General features: G+C 40.1%; 1 protein-coding gene across 8 annotated transcripts in view; it reads right to left on the bottom strand.

Annotated features, from left to right (window-relative positions):
- The window catches only part of ULK4 (unc-51 like kinase 4), a 589,354-nt gene that overhangs the window by 343,844 nt on the left and 225,979 nt on the right, over positions 1-19,531 (bottom strand). For all 8 annotated transcript variants that reach the window (XM_002923807.4, XM_034662175.1, XM_034662178.1 and 5 more), the window contains 3 exons: positions 19,233-19,284; positions 18,985-19,129; positions 2,588-2,680 (listed from right to left, as the gene is read on the bottom strand). In XM_002923807.4, the coding sequence (XP_002923853.2) occupies positions 2,588-2,680; positions 18,985-19,129; positions 19,233-19,284 (290 nt within the window). The remainder of the gene's footprint in view (positions 1-2,587; positions 2,681-18,984; positions 19,130-19,232; positions 19,285-19,531) is intronic.

Raw genomic sequence — 19,531 nt, 5'->3', positions numbered from 1 at the left:
TTGGACTATGAGCCTGCTTCTTCCTCTCCCACTCCCCCTGCTTGTGTTCCCTCTCTCGCTGGCTGTCTCTATCTCTGTCGAATAAATAAATAAATCTTTAAAAAAAAAATAAAAATAAAAATAAAAAAATAAAAAAATCTCCCAATTTTGATAAACAAAAAGGCAAATTTTAGAAAAATACATACATAGTGATACTAAGATTTTTTTTAAAAAATCAACAATTAGAAAGCAATGCCATTTATTTCTGTATATGCATACTGAATTTAAACAGCCGGAAAAGATTCAGGACAGACACACACCAAAACAACAACTATTACCCCTGGGACAGAAACCTGCGTATGGCAGTGTGGGAGGGAAACGAGGAAGCCTAGGGGACCTCTTGATTTTACTGCTGGATTGTAACACACACACGCAGTCGTTAAGTGTCTGCCAATATATTGTAATATATTCAGATGTTACTTGTCAGAGCAAAGAACAACATTTATAAAACTTAGTTCACTGAGAGGTGCCTGGGTGGCTCAGTCGGTTAAGTGTCTGCCTTCGGCACAGGTCGTGATCCTGGGGTCTTGGGATCCCTGCTCTGCGGGGAGCCTTCTTCTCCCTCTCCCTCTCTCTCTCTCTCTCCCTCTCTCTCTCTGTGTGTCTCATGAACAAATAAATAAAATATTTTTTTAAAAAATTAGTTCACTGAATTCTGTTTGTAAATGTAAAAAAAAAAAAAGAATAAAGTGTCTTCCAAGCTTACTCATTTTTAAAATAAAAAGACATATAAGTCATCAACTTCACTAGGTTCTTCCCCTCAAGGTGAGGAAATTCAGATGAATTTTATAGAGAGATGGCAAAAAGAAGGAGTCTAGAAAGCATGCTGCTTGAGCAAGAATCAACCTTAAAAAAAGTAAATGCCACCTGCTCCACCTAATGAAAGGATAAAATCAGTATACAGTATTAGTACCTGGTATCAAAACTCCGGGAAAGAAGTAACTATTTGTATTTATATTTGACTTCTAATACAGATACACTCTTTATAATGAAATTTCTTCTGTAGGAAGAGAGAACAGTACCTTTGAGTGACGAGGTTGGAAGGCCCATTGGTCAATCTTTTAAAAGGCTATGAGACACAGGATTTAGAACTGGCAAGGGCAAATGCTCCCCAAACTCTTCTGCAACATGGCACAGAGAGTACAAGGTAGTATTTACATGTCACTATCTGGAAATGAATGAGGCTGCTCACAGCAGAAGGCAGCCGGCCTGAAATCGACATCAGCCTCAGCTCTGCAGATGACCCAAAGCCCGAGAGTACTTTGGCCCCCCAGGGACTCAGTCATGGCACACTCCCATGCCCTGGCCCAGCCACTAGAAAGGTGGTGGTTCAGACTTCACTCAGTATGGATGGTCTCTACAAACAGACCTTCCTGTTCACTACTAACCCTGATGGTGGCTCATCACCGTGCAGTTCCTTCTGTGGTAGTACAACGGAGCAGAGGAAAACAAGGTGCTTGGGGCTGCGTGACTTAGTTCTTCCCTAAAGACCAACCGTGGAGGTGTCTCACCCCAAAGGTCCTGGGACATCGCCTAACAACCACAGTGAGCTTTCTTGACTGAAAGCAAGGAGGGCCGCCTCTTCTCTGTCGCTTATGGACCTGGGGCTCTCTCTGACAAACTCTCCTGCGCCAGACTGAAGGCAGCTGCAGTCTCCTAGAAACTAGCTCTAAAATATTTGGCATCCTCACACGTAGTATCTTTCACAGGGGCGAAAGCTGTCCCCGGCTGAATAAAAGTATGTCAATTTAACAAAATGGTAGAAAATAAGGAGTCTATAAATGCTATTCAGATTTAATAAACAACTGCTCAGTACAATAGGAAGCACCCATTGACATTTTTTAAAGATGTGTGTGTTAGATTTTTCTCTTTAAAGAATTTATAATTTTTAAAATTTTTTAATTTTTTAATTTTTTTAAGATTTTATTTATTTATTTGACAGAGAGAGATGGCCAGCGAGAGAGGGAACACAAGCAGGGGGAGTGGGAGAGGAAGAAGCAGGCTCCCAACGGAGGAGCCTGATGTGGGGTTTGATCCCAGAACGCCGGGATCACGCCCTGAACTGAAGGCAGTCGTTTAATGACTGAGCCACCCAGGTAGGTGCCCCTATAATTTTTTTTTAAAGATTGTATTTATTTATTTGACAGAGAAAGAAAGAGAGAGCATAAGCAGAAGGAGCAGCAGGCAGAGGGAGAAGCAGGCTCCCCACTGAGCAGGGACCCCGATGCGGGGCTCGATCCCAGGACCCTGAGATCATGACCTGAGCTGAAGGCAGACACTTAACTGACCGAGCCACCCAGGCGCTCCAAGAATTTATAGCCTTAAAGCATCATGAATTCCAGAGTATGCAAACTCCAATAAGGGATAAAAATATGAGAACAAAACCCAAAACCGCATAAATGTGAGATACCACAAATCATCAGACTTGAGTTACTTCAGTAACTCAAACGTTAGTCTTTCAGAATCTCAACATCTTTAACAATTTCGGAACATATAAAATTCACTTTACAGATGAAAAACAAGAAAAAGAAAGCTGGAGTTACAGTACCTGGTGAAAGTCGGGTTGTGTTCCGTCATTGCAACCAGCAATTTCAGAGCATATGCTGGGACTGGGTCAGGCTCTGTGAGGATGTGCTCACACCTGCAATGATAAAGTGATTAAAAACGGAGTCAGTGGTTTTCTTCGCTTACCCTCTCCTCTGAACAGAGAAGCAACATACCATAAGGTGCAAATATAAAGCTACTGAAATAAACGTATGAGCTATAGGACCTGCACAGGATATTTAACCTCATGGGACTTCAAAGAGCTTCACTCGGCAGCGGGGGGAGAGGACACTGACCTGCCTCACAGAGGTCTGTTTTGGGGAAGATTCAATGAGATAATCCAGTAAAAGGATTAGTATTAGGCTGCACACATAGTAAAAGACCAATAAAAATTAGGCATTCGTGGCAGGGTTTCCAAGAGCACCCTCAAGTTCAGAGATGTGCTCATGACAGATATTCAGTAGACATGGCCGGGACACAGAGATGAATCCTAAGGGAGAAGGACACAGGTGGAGACTGGAGGATTCTGTGCATAGGCTTCCTTATGCTCTCTCCCTCCCATGAGAGGTCAGACAGAGCACAGTCTTTTCCCCGGCAACAAAAATGCAACTCATGCACGTGTTGTTTCTGCCCATCAGAGACTCAAGTGACCAAGGTTTTTATTGGGGGCTGGAACCCTCAGCAACCTCTAACAAGAATCAAAACCACTCCCAGAAGGAAAGCAGAGATTCATCTTTTTTTAATTATAATATTTTTTATTATATTATGTTAGTTACCATATAGTACATCCCTGTTTTATTATGTTAAATTCCATGATTCATTAGTTGCGTATAACACCCAGTGCACTATACAATACGTGCCCTCCTTACTACCCATCACCAGCCTATCCCATTCCCCCACCCCCGTCCCCTCTGAAGCCCTCACTTTGTTTCCCAAAGTCCATAGTCTTTCATGCTTCATTCCCCCTTCTGATTACCCCTCGTTTCTTTATCCCTTTCTTCCCCTACAGATCTTCCTAGTTCTTATGTTCCATAGATGAGAGAAACCATATGATAATTGTCTTTCTCTGCTTGACTTATTTCACTTAGCATTATCTCCTCCAGTGCTGTCCATGTTGCAGCAAATATTGGGAAATTGTTCTTTTTGATAGCTGAGTAATATTCCATTGTATATATGGACCACATCTTCTTAACCCAGTCATCTGTTGAAGGGCATCTCAGTTCCTTCCATGATTTAGCTATTGTGGACAATGCTGCTATGAACATTGGGGTGCATATGGCCCTTCTCTTCACTACGTCTGTATCTTTGGGGTAAATACCCAGTAGTGCAATGGCTGGGTCATAGGGTAGCTTAATTCTTAACTTTTTAAGGGACCTCCACACTGTTTTTCAGAGTGGCTGTACCAACTTGCATTCCCACCAACAATGTAGGAGGGATCCCCTTTCTCCACATCCTCTCCAGCAATTGTTGTTTCTTGCCTCGTCAATTTTTGTCATTCTAATTGGCGTAAGGTGGTATCTTAGTGTGGTTTTGATTTGAATTTCCCTGATGGCTAATGATTTTGAACATTTTTTCAGTGATTAAAAACCTTCCTCCAGGGCCTGATGGATTCCCCAGGGAATTCTACCAAACATTCAAAGAAGAAATAATATCTATTCTCCTAAAGCTATTTCAAAGAATAAAAACAGAAGGAAAACTACCAAACTCATTCTATGAGGCCAATATTACCCTGATCCCCAAACCAGGCAAAGACCCCATCAAAAAAGAGAATTACAGACTGATATCCCTGATGAATATGGATGCCAAAATTCTCAACAAGATCCTAGCTAATAGGATTCAACAGTACATTAAAAGGATTATCCATCACGACTAAGTGGGAAAGCAGACATTCAGCATAAATCCTGCTGTCTGCACAACAGCCCAGGCAGCCTGAATTACCCCCAGCAGTTAAATGGGGACTGGAAACACTCCAAGTGCCAAATTCCACAACGCCAACCTGCTGAGGGCCGGCCTGTCGCCCAGAGTAAGAAGGCCTTTCTAAGGAGAGCAGTCACAGACCTGCTATGTTAACTCTTTTCTGCACAGTATTCTTCCTATGAAAACTTTAAAATCTGAAATGAAAATTACTGCCAGAGAGGATAAAAATAAAAATATATGAATAAAATTTCTTTATTAATTCAAAGCTTCCACAGCACAGTTCAGACTGGGCCCCCGTGTTACCTGTGAGGCAGACGCTAGTTTGCAGACCGCGTCATACCTACCCAGGTTCGGCTATCTGGTCTACAGCAGTGTGGAGGGGCTCAAGAAGTAAGTGTCAGGTGAAGGGATGGACAGTTGGAGAAATGGATGGACACACAAACAGATGAACAAACAAACCAATTAACTTTATGACTCAACTCTCTGGAACAACCAACAGCTAAAAAGGGAGTCAGCCATCTCCCCAAGCCCCAAATGTATATTTGAAAATCCATGACATGAAGCGGATGCTTTTCATCTGGAGAACAGGGCCCCAGGCTCTTACTCAGAGCCTATTTACTCTCATTTTGGAAATCATTCTATAACAAGTTTAATTATCCAGTCTCTAATCCCGTAGCCATTAAAAAGGAGCCAAGTAAAGGGAAGAGAGGGACTATTACAGAAAGAAGTGAGACTTGAAGGCATAGGAAAAAAAAAAAAAAAAGCAAACCCAAGAACTCCAAACAGAGAGAAGTCTGGGGAGCATTTAACGTAGAAGCAGCAGCTGCTCATACCTCAATGGGACCAGAGGGCCCATTACACACCGTAATGCTCAAAATGGGGGTAGTGAGTCAAGAAAATGTTAAATTGGGTAGAGTGCTCTGTTTAAGGAGGCAGAAAGTACCATATTTTAGAAAGGTTTCTTATAAAATATTTTTAAATTATAGCAATTAAAAGTGTTGCCCACGTATGACAAAGATAAAAGTCAAAATATTAACCATTCATAATAAAATCATAAATGTTACTAAATCAGAGAACAGTATATTAAAAAAATACAGCATAACTTAAGCATAAGTAATTTCAGGAATGAAAAAAATCAAATTTAGGAAAACAATACGTGTTATCATATGAATAAAACAAAAATCAAGGAAGCACATTTAGAGGTGATAAAAATGTATTCATAAAATTTAACATCCAGTTTGAACCCTTTTTTAAAAAAGGAACAACTCAGCGTATTAGAGAGAAATCATTATTCCTCTCTAGAAGAGTCTTGTAAAATAAAAAGCTCTTACATCCTAAGTTGGGGGCACCCAAGACGACCTTCAGGTTTAATGGTCTGCTAGGAAGACTCACAGAAAAGCTGTTATGCTAACAATTATGGTGTGTTACAGTGAAAATCGGCATAGATGAAAGGCACGCAGGGCAGAAGCGCATAAGGCAGAGTCCAGGCGGGACCGGGAGCAAGCTACCAGCTGTCCTTTCCCAGTGGAGGTGTGTGGACAAAGCTTTCCCTCCAAGCAAGACGTTGGACAACATAGGGCATACACTGCCTGCCAGGGAAGCTCCCTGGAGCCCCAGTGTCCGGAGCTTCATTCAGGGTCAGTCACATGGGCAAAAAGTGTCTGCGTAGCCAACCTTAGTTGCTCAGTCTCTAGCCCCTCCAGAGGTCAAGCTAATATGCTATAGCCCAAGGGGCCCACCAAAATCCACACTGTTAGCATAAAGTATCTGGCAGGCTCAAGGCCCCCCTGTATACACAGAGACTCTCGTATCAGTCAGGACAGTCCAAAGGCTCTGAAGCTATCTCCCAGAAGAAGGTCAAGGGCCAGTCTCTTTGTAACATGTAGGGCTTGAACACCCCACACTTGCTAAGTTAGCTCTTCAGGCCCCACACCCTGAAAAGAGAAACTGAGGCACTGAATTTATAATGAGGCATTAAGTCAGATAATTGAAGGATGTACCCTTCCACTGCCTACCAGTATTTGGAAACTGTCAGCCAGAGAATTTCAACTGCAGTGGGGATGGGAGGCTTCCGATGAGTCACACAAACACACTGGACAACGGGCTCCCCTTGTCCCCATTCCCAGACTTAGCTGAATCACTGAGGAAAGGACCACAAGCCTATGAATTTTAAAAAAGCTTCCCATATAATCTTCTGTACTTTTCTTGTGGAAAGTACAAGAGAAAATATGGACAACTGGTTAGAAATGTAATAAACAATCCCAAGAAGACTGAGAAAATACAAACTATTTTAAAATGGAGTTAACGGGAATATGTAGAATCTACATTTTATTTTATTTTATTTTATTTTATTTTATTTTATTTTATTTATTTGACAGAGATAGAGACAGCCAGCGAGAGAGGGAACACAAGCAGAGGGAGTGGGGGAGGAAGAAGGCAGGCTCATAGCAGAGGAGCCTGATGTGGGGCTCGATCTCATAACACCGGGATCACGCCCTGAGCCGAAGGCAGATGCTTAACCGCTGTGCCACCCAGGCGCCCCAGAATCTACATTTTAAAGGAACGTGCAGATGAAGCTTGACTGACTGAAATTCGAATGTCTTAGGTTGTTTGAGGTTATCTAACCTTGAAACAGGAGGGAAAGATGAAGCCTGTACCAGTCTGTGCATAAGAATTTCCCCAAAGAATATTGTTATGTTTTTCTCCCCCTGGAAAAAGAAGGGTAATAATAGATTTGTTTAGAATACAAATACTGAATATATCGAATATACTTTCATTTCATCAAAGATAGGTTTGTAATGGTCAGCAAGAACTAGCCAGAAGAATGCTGTGACTTATTAAGCTTGTCTTCTGAACAGAGATAAAGCAGCCGAGCTGACAGTAATTGGATCTCGCACTCCTCTGAATGTGACTTGGCAGGAACCAAACAGTGATAAGTCTGGACTCCTGAAAAGCCTTGGAAGGAGAGTGACCAGGGAAGAGCTGGCCTATTCTGATGGAGAGCAGCTGGAGAGGGGCCCTCCAAGTGCCCTGAGCCTGGATACGGGCTGAGATCGCTGACATAAGCCCCCACTCTTCTACTTCTAGAATCCTCCCAAAGAAAGGGTCTTTTCCAGGTTCCAAACAGCTGGAACCCAGGCAGGAAAAGACATTTGTCCTAAATCCACATCTATCCCAAAGGAGAGAACACTTCTAAAAATCACATATTTAAGGGATCCAAGGGATGGTCTCTTCCTTATCTTGCTAAGTGCCTGGTGCCCAATTAGGTAAGCTGGCAGGAAATGGAAAGAGGCTATCAAAATAGCTCTGCATTATTGGGAGAAGCTACTCTGGGGAAGTGACCAAATATCTGGCCAAGTGGAAAGAAGTATCTATTCTGTTGGTGGAAAGGGGAGGCCCATATCTTGAAGAGGTCCACTCTGCTTGGAGTAAGCCACAAATTCACATTTCTACATCTCAATGGAGTGTGCTCTGAGAATTCTAGGGGAAAGAAGGATTCCAGAATATTCAAGGAACTTTAGAGGGAAGTACAATGAGGAAGATCCCGCTAAATGAAAAGCTGAATTACTTTACAAAATAACAACAGTTAATAAGTGTTGTGGGATCAAGAATATAGACATAAATTAAAAGGAAATAAAGGGGACATACACTGGACAAGAAAAGAGTGGCCTTGGAAAGGGGGTTAGAATGGTCAGGGCATATATTATGAAAATGTATCACCAATAAATTAAGAATTTAAGTAAAAAAATTTAATTTCCATTAAAATACTAAAATGAGTAAATATTCACATAATCTTGAGTGAAGTGCTCTGTAGCATGACAATAAGAAATGAATCAAAAAATATTTAGAGCTTCAAAGTTTTTAAGTAGTATTTCTCAATGGCAAACCACCATAAATGAATCAAATGAGGGAAAATTCTGCAGAATGTTGGTACAACAGAGTAGATATTCTTAATATATAAAAAGCTATTGCAAGCCAATAAACATCCAACCAAAAAAAAAAAAAAAGTGGACAAAATCCACCTAAGCGGAATATAAATGGCCAAGAAGCATGGAGGGAAATGGCCAACCTCACTAATATCTAAAGGAATTCAAGAGATAACAAGGCTACAGCAAAATAGGTTCATAAAGGGAAGGTGGTACTATAAACTCTTCATCATCTCTGAAAAAAATTTGCCAAAACATATTAAATGCCCTTAAAAATGTATATAACTCTATTACAGTGATTCCAACCCTGGAGAGTCAACAAAAAGAAATAGTATGTACCCAAAGATGTAGCCTGAAAAGTGACGCTTTGCAGCAGTATATATAATTACGAAACACTGGGAAAATCCTAAATATTCAGTAACTGGAAATTATTTAATCATTTTTAGTACATTTATAAATGTAGATATAGATAAGTAGATTACGAGACAGTAATCTACTTATATTAGGATAGACGCTGAGATATTCACAGTATGGTATCTGGGAATTGGCAGTACAGATAGGTTCTAAGGAAGAAATTTCAGAAAGTACTAAGTAAATCTCACCACAAATGGAGAAACCATGTTGGGGAGCAGGCAGATATTAACATAAAATGGTAGGCAAGAGGCAAAATGTGAAGAGCCTTGAATGGCTAGATAAGTGCTGTTAATGCTACTTTCTACAAAGGTTTTTGAGCAAGGGAAAGATATGAAGACAGCAGTGTGTTTAAAGGCATAGCTTAACAGAATGCAAGATGGATTCAAAGCTTAGAGCAGAGAGCAAAGAGATGTGTGGGGTAAGCTCAAGAGAAAGCTGCAAAGGCGTGGAGATGAAACCTGCCTTTGGAGAAGGCTGAGGACCTCCCCACCAGATGGCTGTGAGAAAGGAGTAAATAACCTACTCTTAGGCATTTTCTGTAAGTTTTGTCCAAAATTTGAACTAGGTGATATCATGAGTCAACTCCAAAATTTTATGAACTGAGGAGGATATGAACCAAAGAGTTGATATCTTGAGAATTTTTCAGTCTTGTAGAACCTGAGTTCTACATGATATTCCATTGTCTTGCATGGATGCATAGATGTTTAAGTACATCAGAAGTTAAATGGATACATAAGTGGGTGGAGAAATAAATGGCATATATAAACACATATATTTATATATTTTTTAGTATTTTTAAGTGAAAGAAAGATAGGTAGGACTTCAAAATAACTGTTAAACATAATTTCAGATAGTGAACTCTCAGCTCTTCTGGATTTCCAGAAAACCAATAGCAAATTTTTACTACAAAGCCCTGAAAGGCTTAAAAAAAAAAAAAAGAAAAGAAGGAAGCAACACTCAAAGTTCACCAAATATTATCCAAAGAACTAAAGCATCAGTATTATCCTGATTCAGAGGGAAACAAGAATATTTACCCTTACTTTCACTCTGAGATTATCCTACTTCAGATTCCTATAGGTTGTATCCCAGGAGGGGTCACTGTACCTAAATGCACTGATTTAGGTAGACACTCAAAACGTAGAAGGATTAAGTAAAAGGAACAAAGTAGAATGTTATGATGCTCCTTTCTGCTACAAAAAAATATCTGTGATCTTAATTTTATTTGCAAAATAAAATTATCTAAGGAAAAGCTAAAATTGAAATACTCTAATTCAGACTTCCATCAGAAATGGCGAATTTACATCTATTTTAACATAGGATATTTGTGGTTAAGGGAAACAAAGACGCAATAAAGAACCATCTGGATGTCCGTTAAGCCACCAACATATACACCAGGTAGTCAAGCTCACAACTTTTACCAGATATTATTTCAAAGCCAGATAAACAGCTCTACGGTGTATTGCCACTAATGGAATCCACTAACAAATACCAATTTCTAAGAGGAAATACAATTCTAATTTGTAAAAAATATAGCCCTTTCTGAGATTCTAAAAAACAAAGTCTTAATAATTTATGAAGTCATAATGGCCCTGATGATTGCACAGGTCACAAGAGAATTATAAAGAAGAAAGGCAATACTCATTTTCCCCAGGAGAGAAATGCTGACTACCATATTGTCATAAAAATACTGTAAGCACATTTATATCAGCATGATCTCTTTTCAAAACACAAAAAGCTAAAAGAAAATATGAAAACTAAAATACATGTTGGCAAAGTAGTTCCAGCCTAGCAAAGGCAAATTCCTTAGAGATTTTCCCCATGGCTTGCTACCTGGCATTAAAGGCTTTCCTCACTATCCTACCTGAAACAACCCTTTCCTCATTCCCCTTATGATCATTCTCTATCCCCTGACACTGTTTAATGTTTTGTTTTTCTTTATAGTGCTCACAATTAACTGCAATCATCTTATATATTTATTTGTTTACTGTGTTGTCTCACCCACTAGAATATAATTGCACTGAGGGACAGGGATCCAAATCTTGCCCACCATAGCATCCCCAGTGCCTGGCAAGTGGAATCACTCAATATATATTTATGGATGGATGGATGGATGGATGGATGGAAGGAAGGAAGGAAGGAAGGAAGGAAGGAAGGAAGGAAGGAAGGAAGGACTTTAAACCTCATATGCACAGTCACACAATGTAGTACAAATGACATGATCTACCTTTGTATGAATATTAAACTTCCCTCTTTCCCAAGAAAAGCAATGGTCTCTTTCCTGAGTGAAGGATCTAGTCCCATTTATGGTTAAATACTGAAAGAGAAATGCCCTCACCTTGTGGAACAAGTCTCAGAAAAAAACATTCAGTCAAGGGAAGAGACTACTTTCGATACTACCAGTTCATTGATAATGACTTTGATATTAAACTTCTGAGAGGTGCCAATTTTAATTGATGAAGTCACTCTGGACTTAAATTTCATTAAATATTGCCTCTTCTGCATGAACCTTCCGAACCAAATCTTGTCTCTCTGCTGAAGGAAATCATAGCAATTTCCTGAGTATATATTGTTATCTTTCTTCCCAGAAAAAACTTTTCTTGTGTATCAGTTATGTTAGTGGCATTCCAACCACCTTGAAGGAGGTGAAACTGAAGGAGGTAAGGAGAGGAACAGGAGGTGACGACATGGGCACCAAGTGTGGCAGAGCCAAGATTTCATCACGAGTATATTCTAATCATAAGACCCAGCCTACCAAGGGCTACCATCACAGACTTGAACATGCAGTTTTCTCAAGCTGGTGGGTGGCAGACAAGGAACTCAGAAAGGTTACAAGAACGAGGGAGGTTTGACAACTGTTGCTGACGTAAAGATGGAGGGACCCGTGAGAAGAAATGTGGGCACCTAATGGAATACAAGGCAGCACAGAAACAAGGACTGGTCTATACTATAACTGTGTACCGGGGTGAATAATGGCTCCAAATGATATGTCCAAGTCCTAACCCTCAGGACCTGTGAATGTGACCCTATTTGGAAGAGGCTTTGCAGATGTGACTAAGGATCGCAAGACAATTCAGGGTCGGTCTGAAACATAATGACAGATGTCCTTACACAAGAAAAGCAGAGGCAAATTTAAGGCAGACACAGGGGAGAAGGCCACGTGAAGACGGAGGCAGAGATTGCAGTGGACGTTGCTATAAGCCCAAGATTGCTGGCAGCCCTCAGAAGCCAGGAGAGAGACATGGTTTCTCCTTCAGAGCCTCCAAAAGGAACCAACACTGCCAAGACTTTGACTTTGAACTTCTGACCTCCTGTACTGTCAAAGAATAAATTTCTGTTGTTTTAAGCCAGTCAGTGTGTGGTAATTCAGCCTTAAGAAACTAATGCAAACTACAAGAAACTGAATTCTGCCAACAAACTGACTGAGCCCAGAAGCAGGTTTCTCCCATAGTCTACAGGCAAGGACTCAGCCCAGCAGACACCTGACTTCAGTGGCGTGAGATCCCGAACAGAGAACCCAGTCACGCTGTGTCAGACTTCCCACCTACAGAGCTAAGTAGATGTTGATTTAAACCACTAAATGTGTGATAATTCGTTATGCATCAATATGTATCTAATGGAATATTTAGAGTTTAATATTCTTGTATTATCACATTAGTTAATACTCATGATGCAATGTTACAAAGAAGTTTTAATGGTGAGCATCTTTTCTCTTGTTCCTGATCTTAATGGAAAAGCCCTTGAGTAGTATTTCAAAACTGTGATCAAAAGAGTTCTGGGAGATGGTAATAGATAAGCCTAGGAAATAGTGTCTTAATAAGGTCATAAAATATTGAGAAACACTGAGATTCAGTGTTTCTGAAGTTAAATGGGTGAATTGTGAAATTCAAAAGCCAAGGAATAGTAAACACACAGAACGTTTCAGAAAGAACATGTGTTCTGTGGCAGGTTTATGAACATTACACAGGCACACTGTTGAAGGAAGTTGGCTTCAGTATTTAATTTATACTTAACTAAAGATTTCTATTTGCAGGACTTACAGACTTCTTCAGTTAAAAAATATTAACGTCTGAAATATTTGGCTCTATCAGACAGCACATGTTCCATAGAGGCTGTGCCCGTCTTGGTCGTTATTACGTTCCCAGAAACTAGAAATATGCCTATACGGTAAGATGTACTCAATTAGTACCAGTGAATAAATAAGCTGATTAGGAGAAAAAACATTCTCTCCCCAGCTCACTTCATGTAACTATCCCATGCAAGTATCCACTGGAAATAAGCTGACCCGATTACTGCTTACTACTCTGTCCCTTCCACACTTTTGCGTACCCCAATCTTGCCTAGAAGACCCACTGCTTTTCTACGCAACCCTATCTGGATTTCAAAATCTAACTAAAATACCACCTCTCTATTCATGGTATTATAATTCTCCACAAGAAAAGGCACTAAACAAATACTTACAACTGAAGTTCATCTCTTCAGAAAGCAAAGCATGTGCCCTGCGAAGAGGTAACACTTCTTTTATATTAATTCATTAATTTATACAGAAAGCAATCCATCCAGGATATTTATGAAACATGAGGTGATGGTTAATTTTATGTGTTAACTTGACTGGCCCACAAGAGCACAGTTATTTGGTCAAACATCATTCTGGGTCTGTCTGGGTGAGGTTAACATTTGAGCCAGTAAACTAAGTAAAGCAGATTGCCCTCCCTAATGTGGGTGGGCCTCATCCAATCAATTCAAGACCGGAGTAAAACAAAAAGGCTGAGTGAAAGGGAACTCCTCTGTCCTATTGCCTTGAGCTGGGACATTGTTCTTCGGCTGCCTTTGGACTGGAAACATCAGCTCTTCTTGAGTCTCCAGCCTGTCAGCGTTCAGATTGGTATATACTCTACAAGCTGTCCTGGTTCTCAGGCCTTTGGACTCAAGCCAGAACTACACCATTGGCTCTCTGGGTCTCCAGCTTGCTGACTGCCAATCTCAGGACTTCTCAGCCTCATAGTCATGGGAGCAAATTTCCTTTTTGTAAATCTCTTTCTCTATATATATACATCCTATCAGTTCTATTTCTCTGAGAACCATAACTAATATTTAATAAGATATTTATTCTTACAACTGAGTTTTCATTCATAGCACTAGCAGTTCTGACAAGCACCTGGAACACAGGTATTATATGGTATTAAACAAGATTAAATTACTGTCCTCCCTGAACATTGTGTTAAAGCTTTTAGAAAAGACATCCACTGTTTCCTGAGGATCAACACCCAGCAGCCATTTAACCACCAAGTAGAAAGAGCCTCTCTGAGAACAAAGCCACACAGCTGTAGGCTGAGCAGAGGGATGGTGAGAAAGACACAAACACCAGGACTGTCGACATCACTCACACCCCTGAATCCAGCTATATTTAATTCCAGCACAAGCTCATAATGTGAACACATGATTATTTTCCAAATTAGTTTGAGGGTTACTGTTTGCAAATAAAATAGTCTTAACTAATGTAACACTTTTGTGTAAAAACTGAAGCCTACAGTATATGTGCATGAAAAGCCTATCCCCTTGGCTTTAGCCAAAGTATTAAGGTCAAAGAAAGATTAAAACTTTAACAAAATTATGGGGAACATGGATGGCTCAGTCAGTTAAGCATCTGCCTTCAGCTCAGGTCATGATCTCAGGGTCCTGGGATCCAAACCCATATTGGGCTCCCTGATTAGCAGGGAGTCTGCTTCTCCCTCTCCCTCTGCTGCTCCCCCTGATTGTGCTCTGTCAAATAAATAAACTCTTTAAAAAAAAAAAAAGAAGAAGAAAACTTTAATAAAATTAAAAATATGGATGTTATGGGGCGCCTGGGTGGCTCAGTCGTTAAGCGTCTGCCTTCAGCTCAGTATGTGACCCCGTTGTTCTGGGGTTGAGCCCCACATCAGGCTCCTCCGCTGGGAGCCTGCTTCTTCCTCTCCCACTCCCCCTGCCTGTGTTCCCTCTCTCGCTGGCTATCTCTCTCTATGTCAAATAAATAAAATAAAAATCTTTTAAAAAAAATATGGATGTTAATATGTGCATTTGCCAAACTGAAGCCAATACCATGTCACTCTTATAAACTGTAGAAACTTCACAATTCTTTTATTAAAGTACAAGTGACGTACAAAATTTTATTAGTTTCAGGTGTACATCATGGGATTCAATATTTTTGTACATTATAAAATGATCCCTGAGATAAGTTTAGTTACTATCTGTCACCAGTTATTAAAATATTATTGATGTTCTGTAAGCTGTACATGACATCCATATAACTTATTTTATAACTGCAAGTTTATACCTCTTAACCCTCTTCACCTATCTTGCCTGCCCCTTCCCCCTCCCCACCCTCTTCGGGTAACCAACAGTTTATTTCCTGTATCTACAAGGCTGTTTTTGTTTTGTTTAATTGTTTTGTTTTTTTAGAATTCACATATAAGTGAAACCATATGGTACTTGTCTTTCTCTGTCTTATTTCACTTAGCATAATATCCTCTAGGTCCACTCATGTTGTCACAAATGTCATAATTCTTTTTTTTTAAGATTTCTCATAATTCTTAAGCCATATATTTACCTACTCAATGAAGAACATGAATTTTCTATGATTAGCATTTCTAAGCTTATAAACACCAAGAGTTATCATCAAAGACCAAACACCTTGCCACGATTTCTAGTTTTCTAGTCAAGGTTAAATGAATGCATTAGATTTCCTTTTTAAGTTTTTATTTAACATTTACTGAGCCCTTACTATATATTCCGGGTAGGCACACTCAGCAATACCTATTTTAATGGCCACTTTACATCTCTGAAGTATGTACTATTACTACTATTATTGTACTATTACAATCTGCCTTTTAAAGGTTACCAGGAGAGATTATAATAATGTACCAGTGCTACTACTGTCAAGAGTGTACCGTGCCCCACATACTGTACTAAGTGTTTTACAAGACGTATCCCATTTAATCCCCACAACTATCTTCTGAGTTAGATACTATTGTCCCCATTCTGCAGATTAGAAAACTGAGGCCAAGAGAACGAAATGTAGAGCCAAGATCTACACATCATGTCAGAGTCAGCCAGCTTTGAAAGCGTCCCCACACCATATCCCAACCAATTTCGTAATATTATCTAAAGTGGATTTCAAATTGCTTAATGAAAACCTGCACTCATCTACATTATTTCTGTTCTTGAACTGCCATGTGGTTTCATTTGTATTTTCCTCTGTAATTCCTCATCTCTGGGAAAAGATACACATTACAGGAAGTACACAGTATTTATTCAAGCTCAGAGGAGTAAAACAAAAGCACGGAATTATAGATTTAACACTTTTCATTTTACAAACTCTTCCAAAAGTGGGCAGACTTCAGATAGGAAGAAATTTTATTTCAAATTTGCATGGGTGTTAATCAGCTATTAGTAACCCGTGAAGTCCTCACCAGTCAGGATGGCTAAAATTAACCACTCAGGAAACGGCAGACGTTGGCAAGGATGTGGAGAAAGGGGAACCCTCCTACGCTGTTGGTGGGAATGCAAGCTGGTGCAGCCACTCTGGAAAACAGAATGGAGGTTCCTCAAAAAGTGGAAAATAGAGCTACCCTCTGAACCAGCAATTGCACTACTGGGTATTTACTCCAAAGATACAAATGCAGTGATCAAAGAGGGACCTGCACCCAAATGTTTATAGCAGCAATGTCCACAATAGCCAAACTACAGAAAAGAGCCCAGATGTCCATCGACAGATGAATGGATAAAGAAGATATATATACAATGGAATATTACTCAGCCATCAATAAAACCTGAAACATGCCATTTGCAATGATGTGGATGGAACTAGAGGGTGTTATGCTAAGTGAAATAAGTCAATCAGAGAAAGACAATTATCATATGATCTCACTGATAATGTGGAATTTAAGAAACAAAACAGAGGATCATAGGGGAAGAGAGGAAAAAATAAAACAAGAAGAAATCAGAGAGGGAGACAAACCATCAGAGACTCTTAAGCACAGGAAACCACCTGAGGGTTGCTGCAGGGGTGGAGGGTGGGGGGTGGACATTAGGAGGGCACAGGATGTAAGAGCACTGGCTATAAGGCTGATGAATCACTGACCTCTACCTCTGAAACCAATAATACATTGTATCTCGATTGAACTTAAATAAAAATAAATTAAAAAAATTTTTTTAAGTAACCTGTGAAGTCCTGTTAAAGGAAATCCTGTCCCTACCATGGGGGCACATCTCAGGTCCTGAGAAATGCTTCTCTACAAGCTGTTAGACAGCAGATATCCAAAGAACATCTTTCAAAAATTGCATTTTTCACAAAAAATATATTTGTAGGCATTTTCTTATCAGAAAGATGCATATAATTACATATGGTTTAGAAGTGTAAGATGGCACTGAAAGCATGAATTAATCCCTTGAGAGAAGGTTCTAATCTTATGTTTACCCATATGAGTACAAACATACACACTCAGAGATAACAAAGGGAGCCAAAAATACATTTACTGATAGTTTCTCACATGAGAAAGTTTAAAATTTTTTCTTCTATAGATAACCACTTCCTTACTTTGGGTATCAAAAGTACTCTTACAGTACACATTCATGACCAGGAGTCTCCCCGAAACCCACTGCAGCAGTGCAGGAATAGGAGAAACAGAGTCTGGCTCTGGAAATGAAGCCATCACAGATCAAGCTCCAAGAAGTCCCAATAGGCCCCCTCTGCAGGAAGAGGGCTCATACACACTGGCCACGCACTCCCTAAGACGAACCTTCCTAAACCAACGATGAGTGGTTGAGTGCTGCGGAATATAATCAGATCTGGCGTCTATATAGTGGGGAAATGAATTTTGTCTTACACGAGAACCGGTGATCTGGGGAAGCACGACAAACTGAAGGGAGCATTTGGTGAAACTGCCACTCCTGAAACCCTGTTGAGCTCAGAGAGCCTGGGCCCTGAAGGAAGCCGTGAGCAGGCGGGCACACCGGTCCAGGACATGCAATCCAGCATCGTTGAATTCTGTAAAAATTTTCTTTAAAAGCGATAGCTGGCATATGTTTTTCAACTTCAGTTCCAGGCATACTTCAGAGATATTGTGTGTTCCGTTCCAGACCATCACACCAAAGCAAATGCAGCAAGAAAACAGATCAAATGAACTTTCTGGTTGTCCAGCTCGTATAAAAGTTAATTCACACTATACTATATAGTCTATTAAGTGTGCAACAGCATTATGTCTAAAAAAAAAAAAAAATGCATGTACCTTGATTTAAAAAACCTTTATTACTAAAAAAGGCTAACCATCACCTGAGCTTTCAGCAAGTCATAATCACTGATCACAGATCAACATAACAAATAAAATAATAAAGTTTGAAACATTGTGAGGATTACCAGACTGTAACCCAGAGACACGAAGTGAGCAAATACTATTGGAAAAAATGGTGCCAACGGACTGGCTCGATGGAGGGTTGACCTTCAATTGTGAAAGATGTAACATCCATGAAGCACAATAAAGCAAAACATAATAAAACAAGGGAGCCCTGTACTTCTGTTTGATAAGACTCATGGTGGGGCAAAGAAAACTTCAATGTCCCTCAATTATAAGATGTCGTTTTAGAGTTTCACATGTTTGCACTGGGTCTTCTCAGTCGTCATCCTCCTGTGTGTTTGCTACGTGAACCGTGGAGTCAGAGGAAAAAAATAACACCCCATTCTGTTAATTAATAGTCATTACTTGTTCTAGTACCACCCACCCACCCACACCACCCCCCGCCAAAATACCCTGTTTGTAAATAAGCTTAATTTTCATTCCAAGAGTTTGGGGTGAAGGAAGATTTCTTTCCATCTCTATTATTTCAGAGCAGAGCCAGGAAACGTCCCGATTGCATGTTCCAATAGTCCTGTAATGTTGACCTTGAATAATAAACCTTACCCCTCTGGACAGAACACCTGTAAATCTGCAAAACCTCAGAGTCATGGGCCTTAGGGAACACAGGTAAGGCTCTAAATGGATTCTCCTGGGATCTATGCAGTATAGTAGCACAGGACACCGAAACCCCAACCCCATCATTGGACCTGATTTGACAGAAGCATCCTGGACATTCTACGCTTCTCTGTATGAATACAGCACGTGTGACTTACTGGGGAAGTAAGACGTCTCTAATGAGAGCCAGCAGATTGCTGTCAAAGTTGACATTTGCCTCCTTCTTGCCATCCCCAACCTCCTGGTTCACGAGTAGCGATATGGTTTCTGAGAGCAACCGCAAGCTGAAGAGTCTCCACTCCACTTGAAAGGGGGAAAAAAAAATGCCAAGAATGTGAGTACATGGAGAGAGAATGAAAACAGAATGTGTACCTAATGGCATTCTCTTTGATGTGGTCACACTTACCATTTTGGCTCTGAACCAAGGACACCAAGGGTGGCAGGATATAATCAACAACCTTAAAGAAAAGACATAAAAGACTTGGTTCCAATCTTTTTAATCACAAAACTGGTATTAACTACTATCTGTGCTTTTTGCACTGACAGAATTACTAATCAAAAGAGGGGGAAATCAACAGCTAAATGTATTCTGGATTTAAACTCTGAATGACATTTAATAAGCCACCAAGCTCATTTAACTCTGAAAAAGTCCTCAGGTCAAAATGACATTATGATCATCAAAACAGTAATCTATCAAATCTTGAG

The sequence above is a fragment of the Ailuropoda melanoleuca genome, chromosome 6 (assembly GCF_002007445.2).
Source record: "Ailuropoda melanoleuca isolate Jingjing chromosome 6, ASM200744v2, whole genome shotgun sequence".
Classification (NCBI taxonomy): Eukaryota; Metazoa; Chordata; class Mammalia; order Carnivora; family Ursidae; genus Ailuropoda; species Ailuropoda melanoleuca.
Note: the sequence above shows the minus strand (reverse complement) of the source record. Positions and strands in the feature narration are given on the sequence as shown.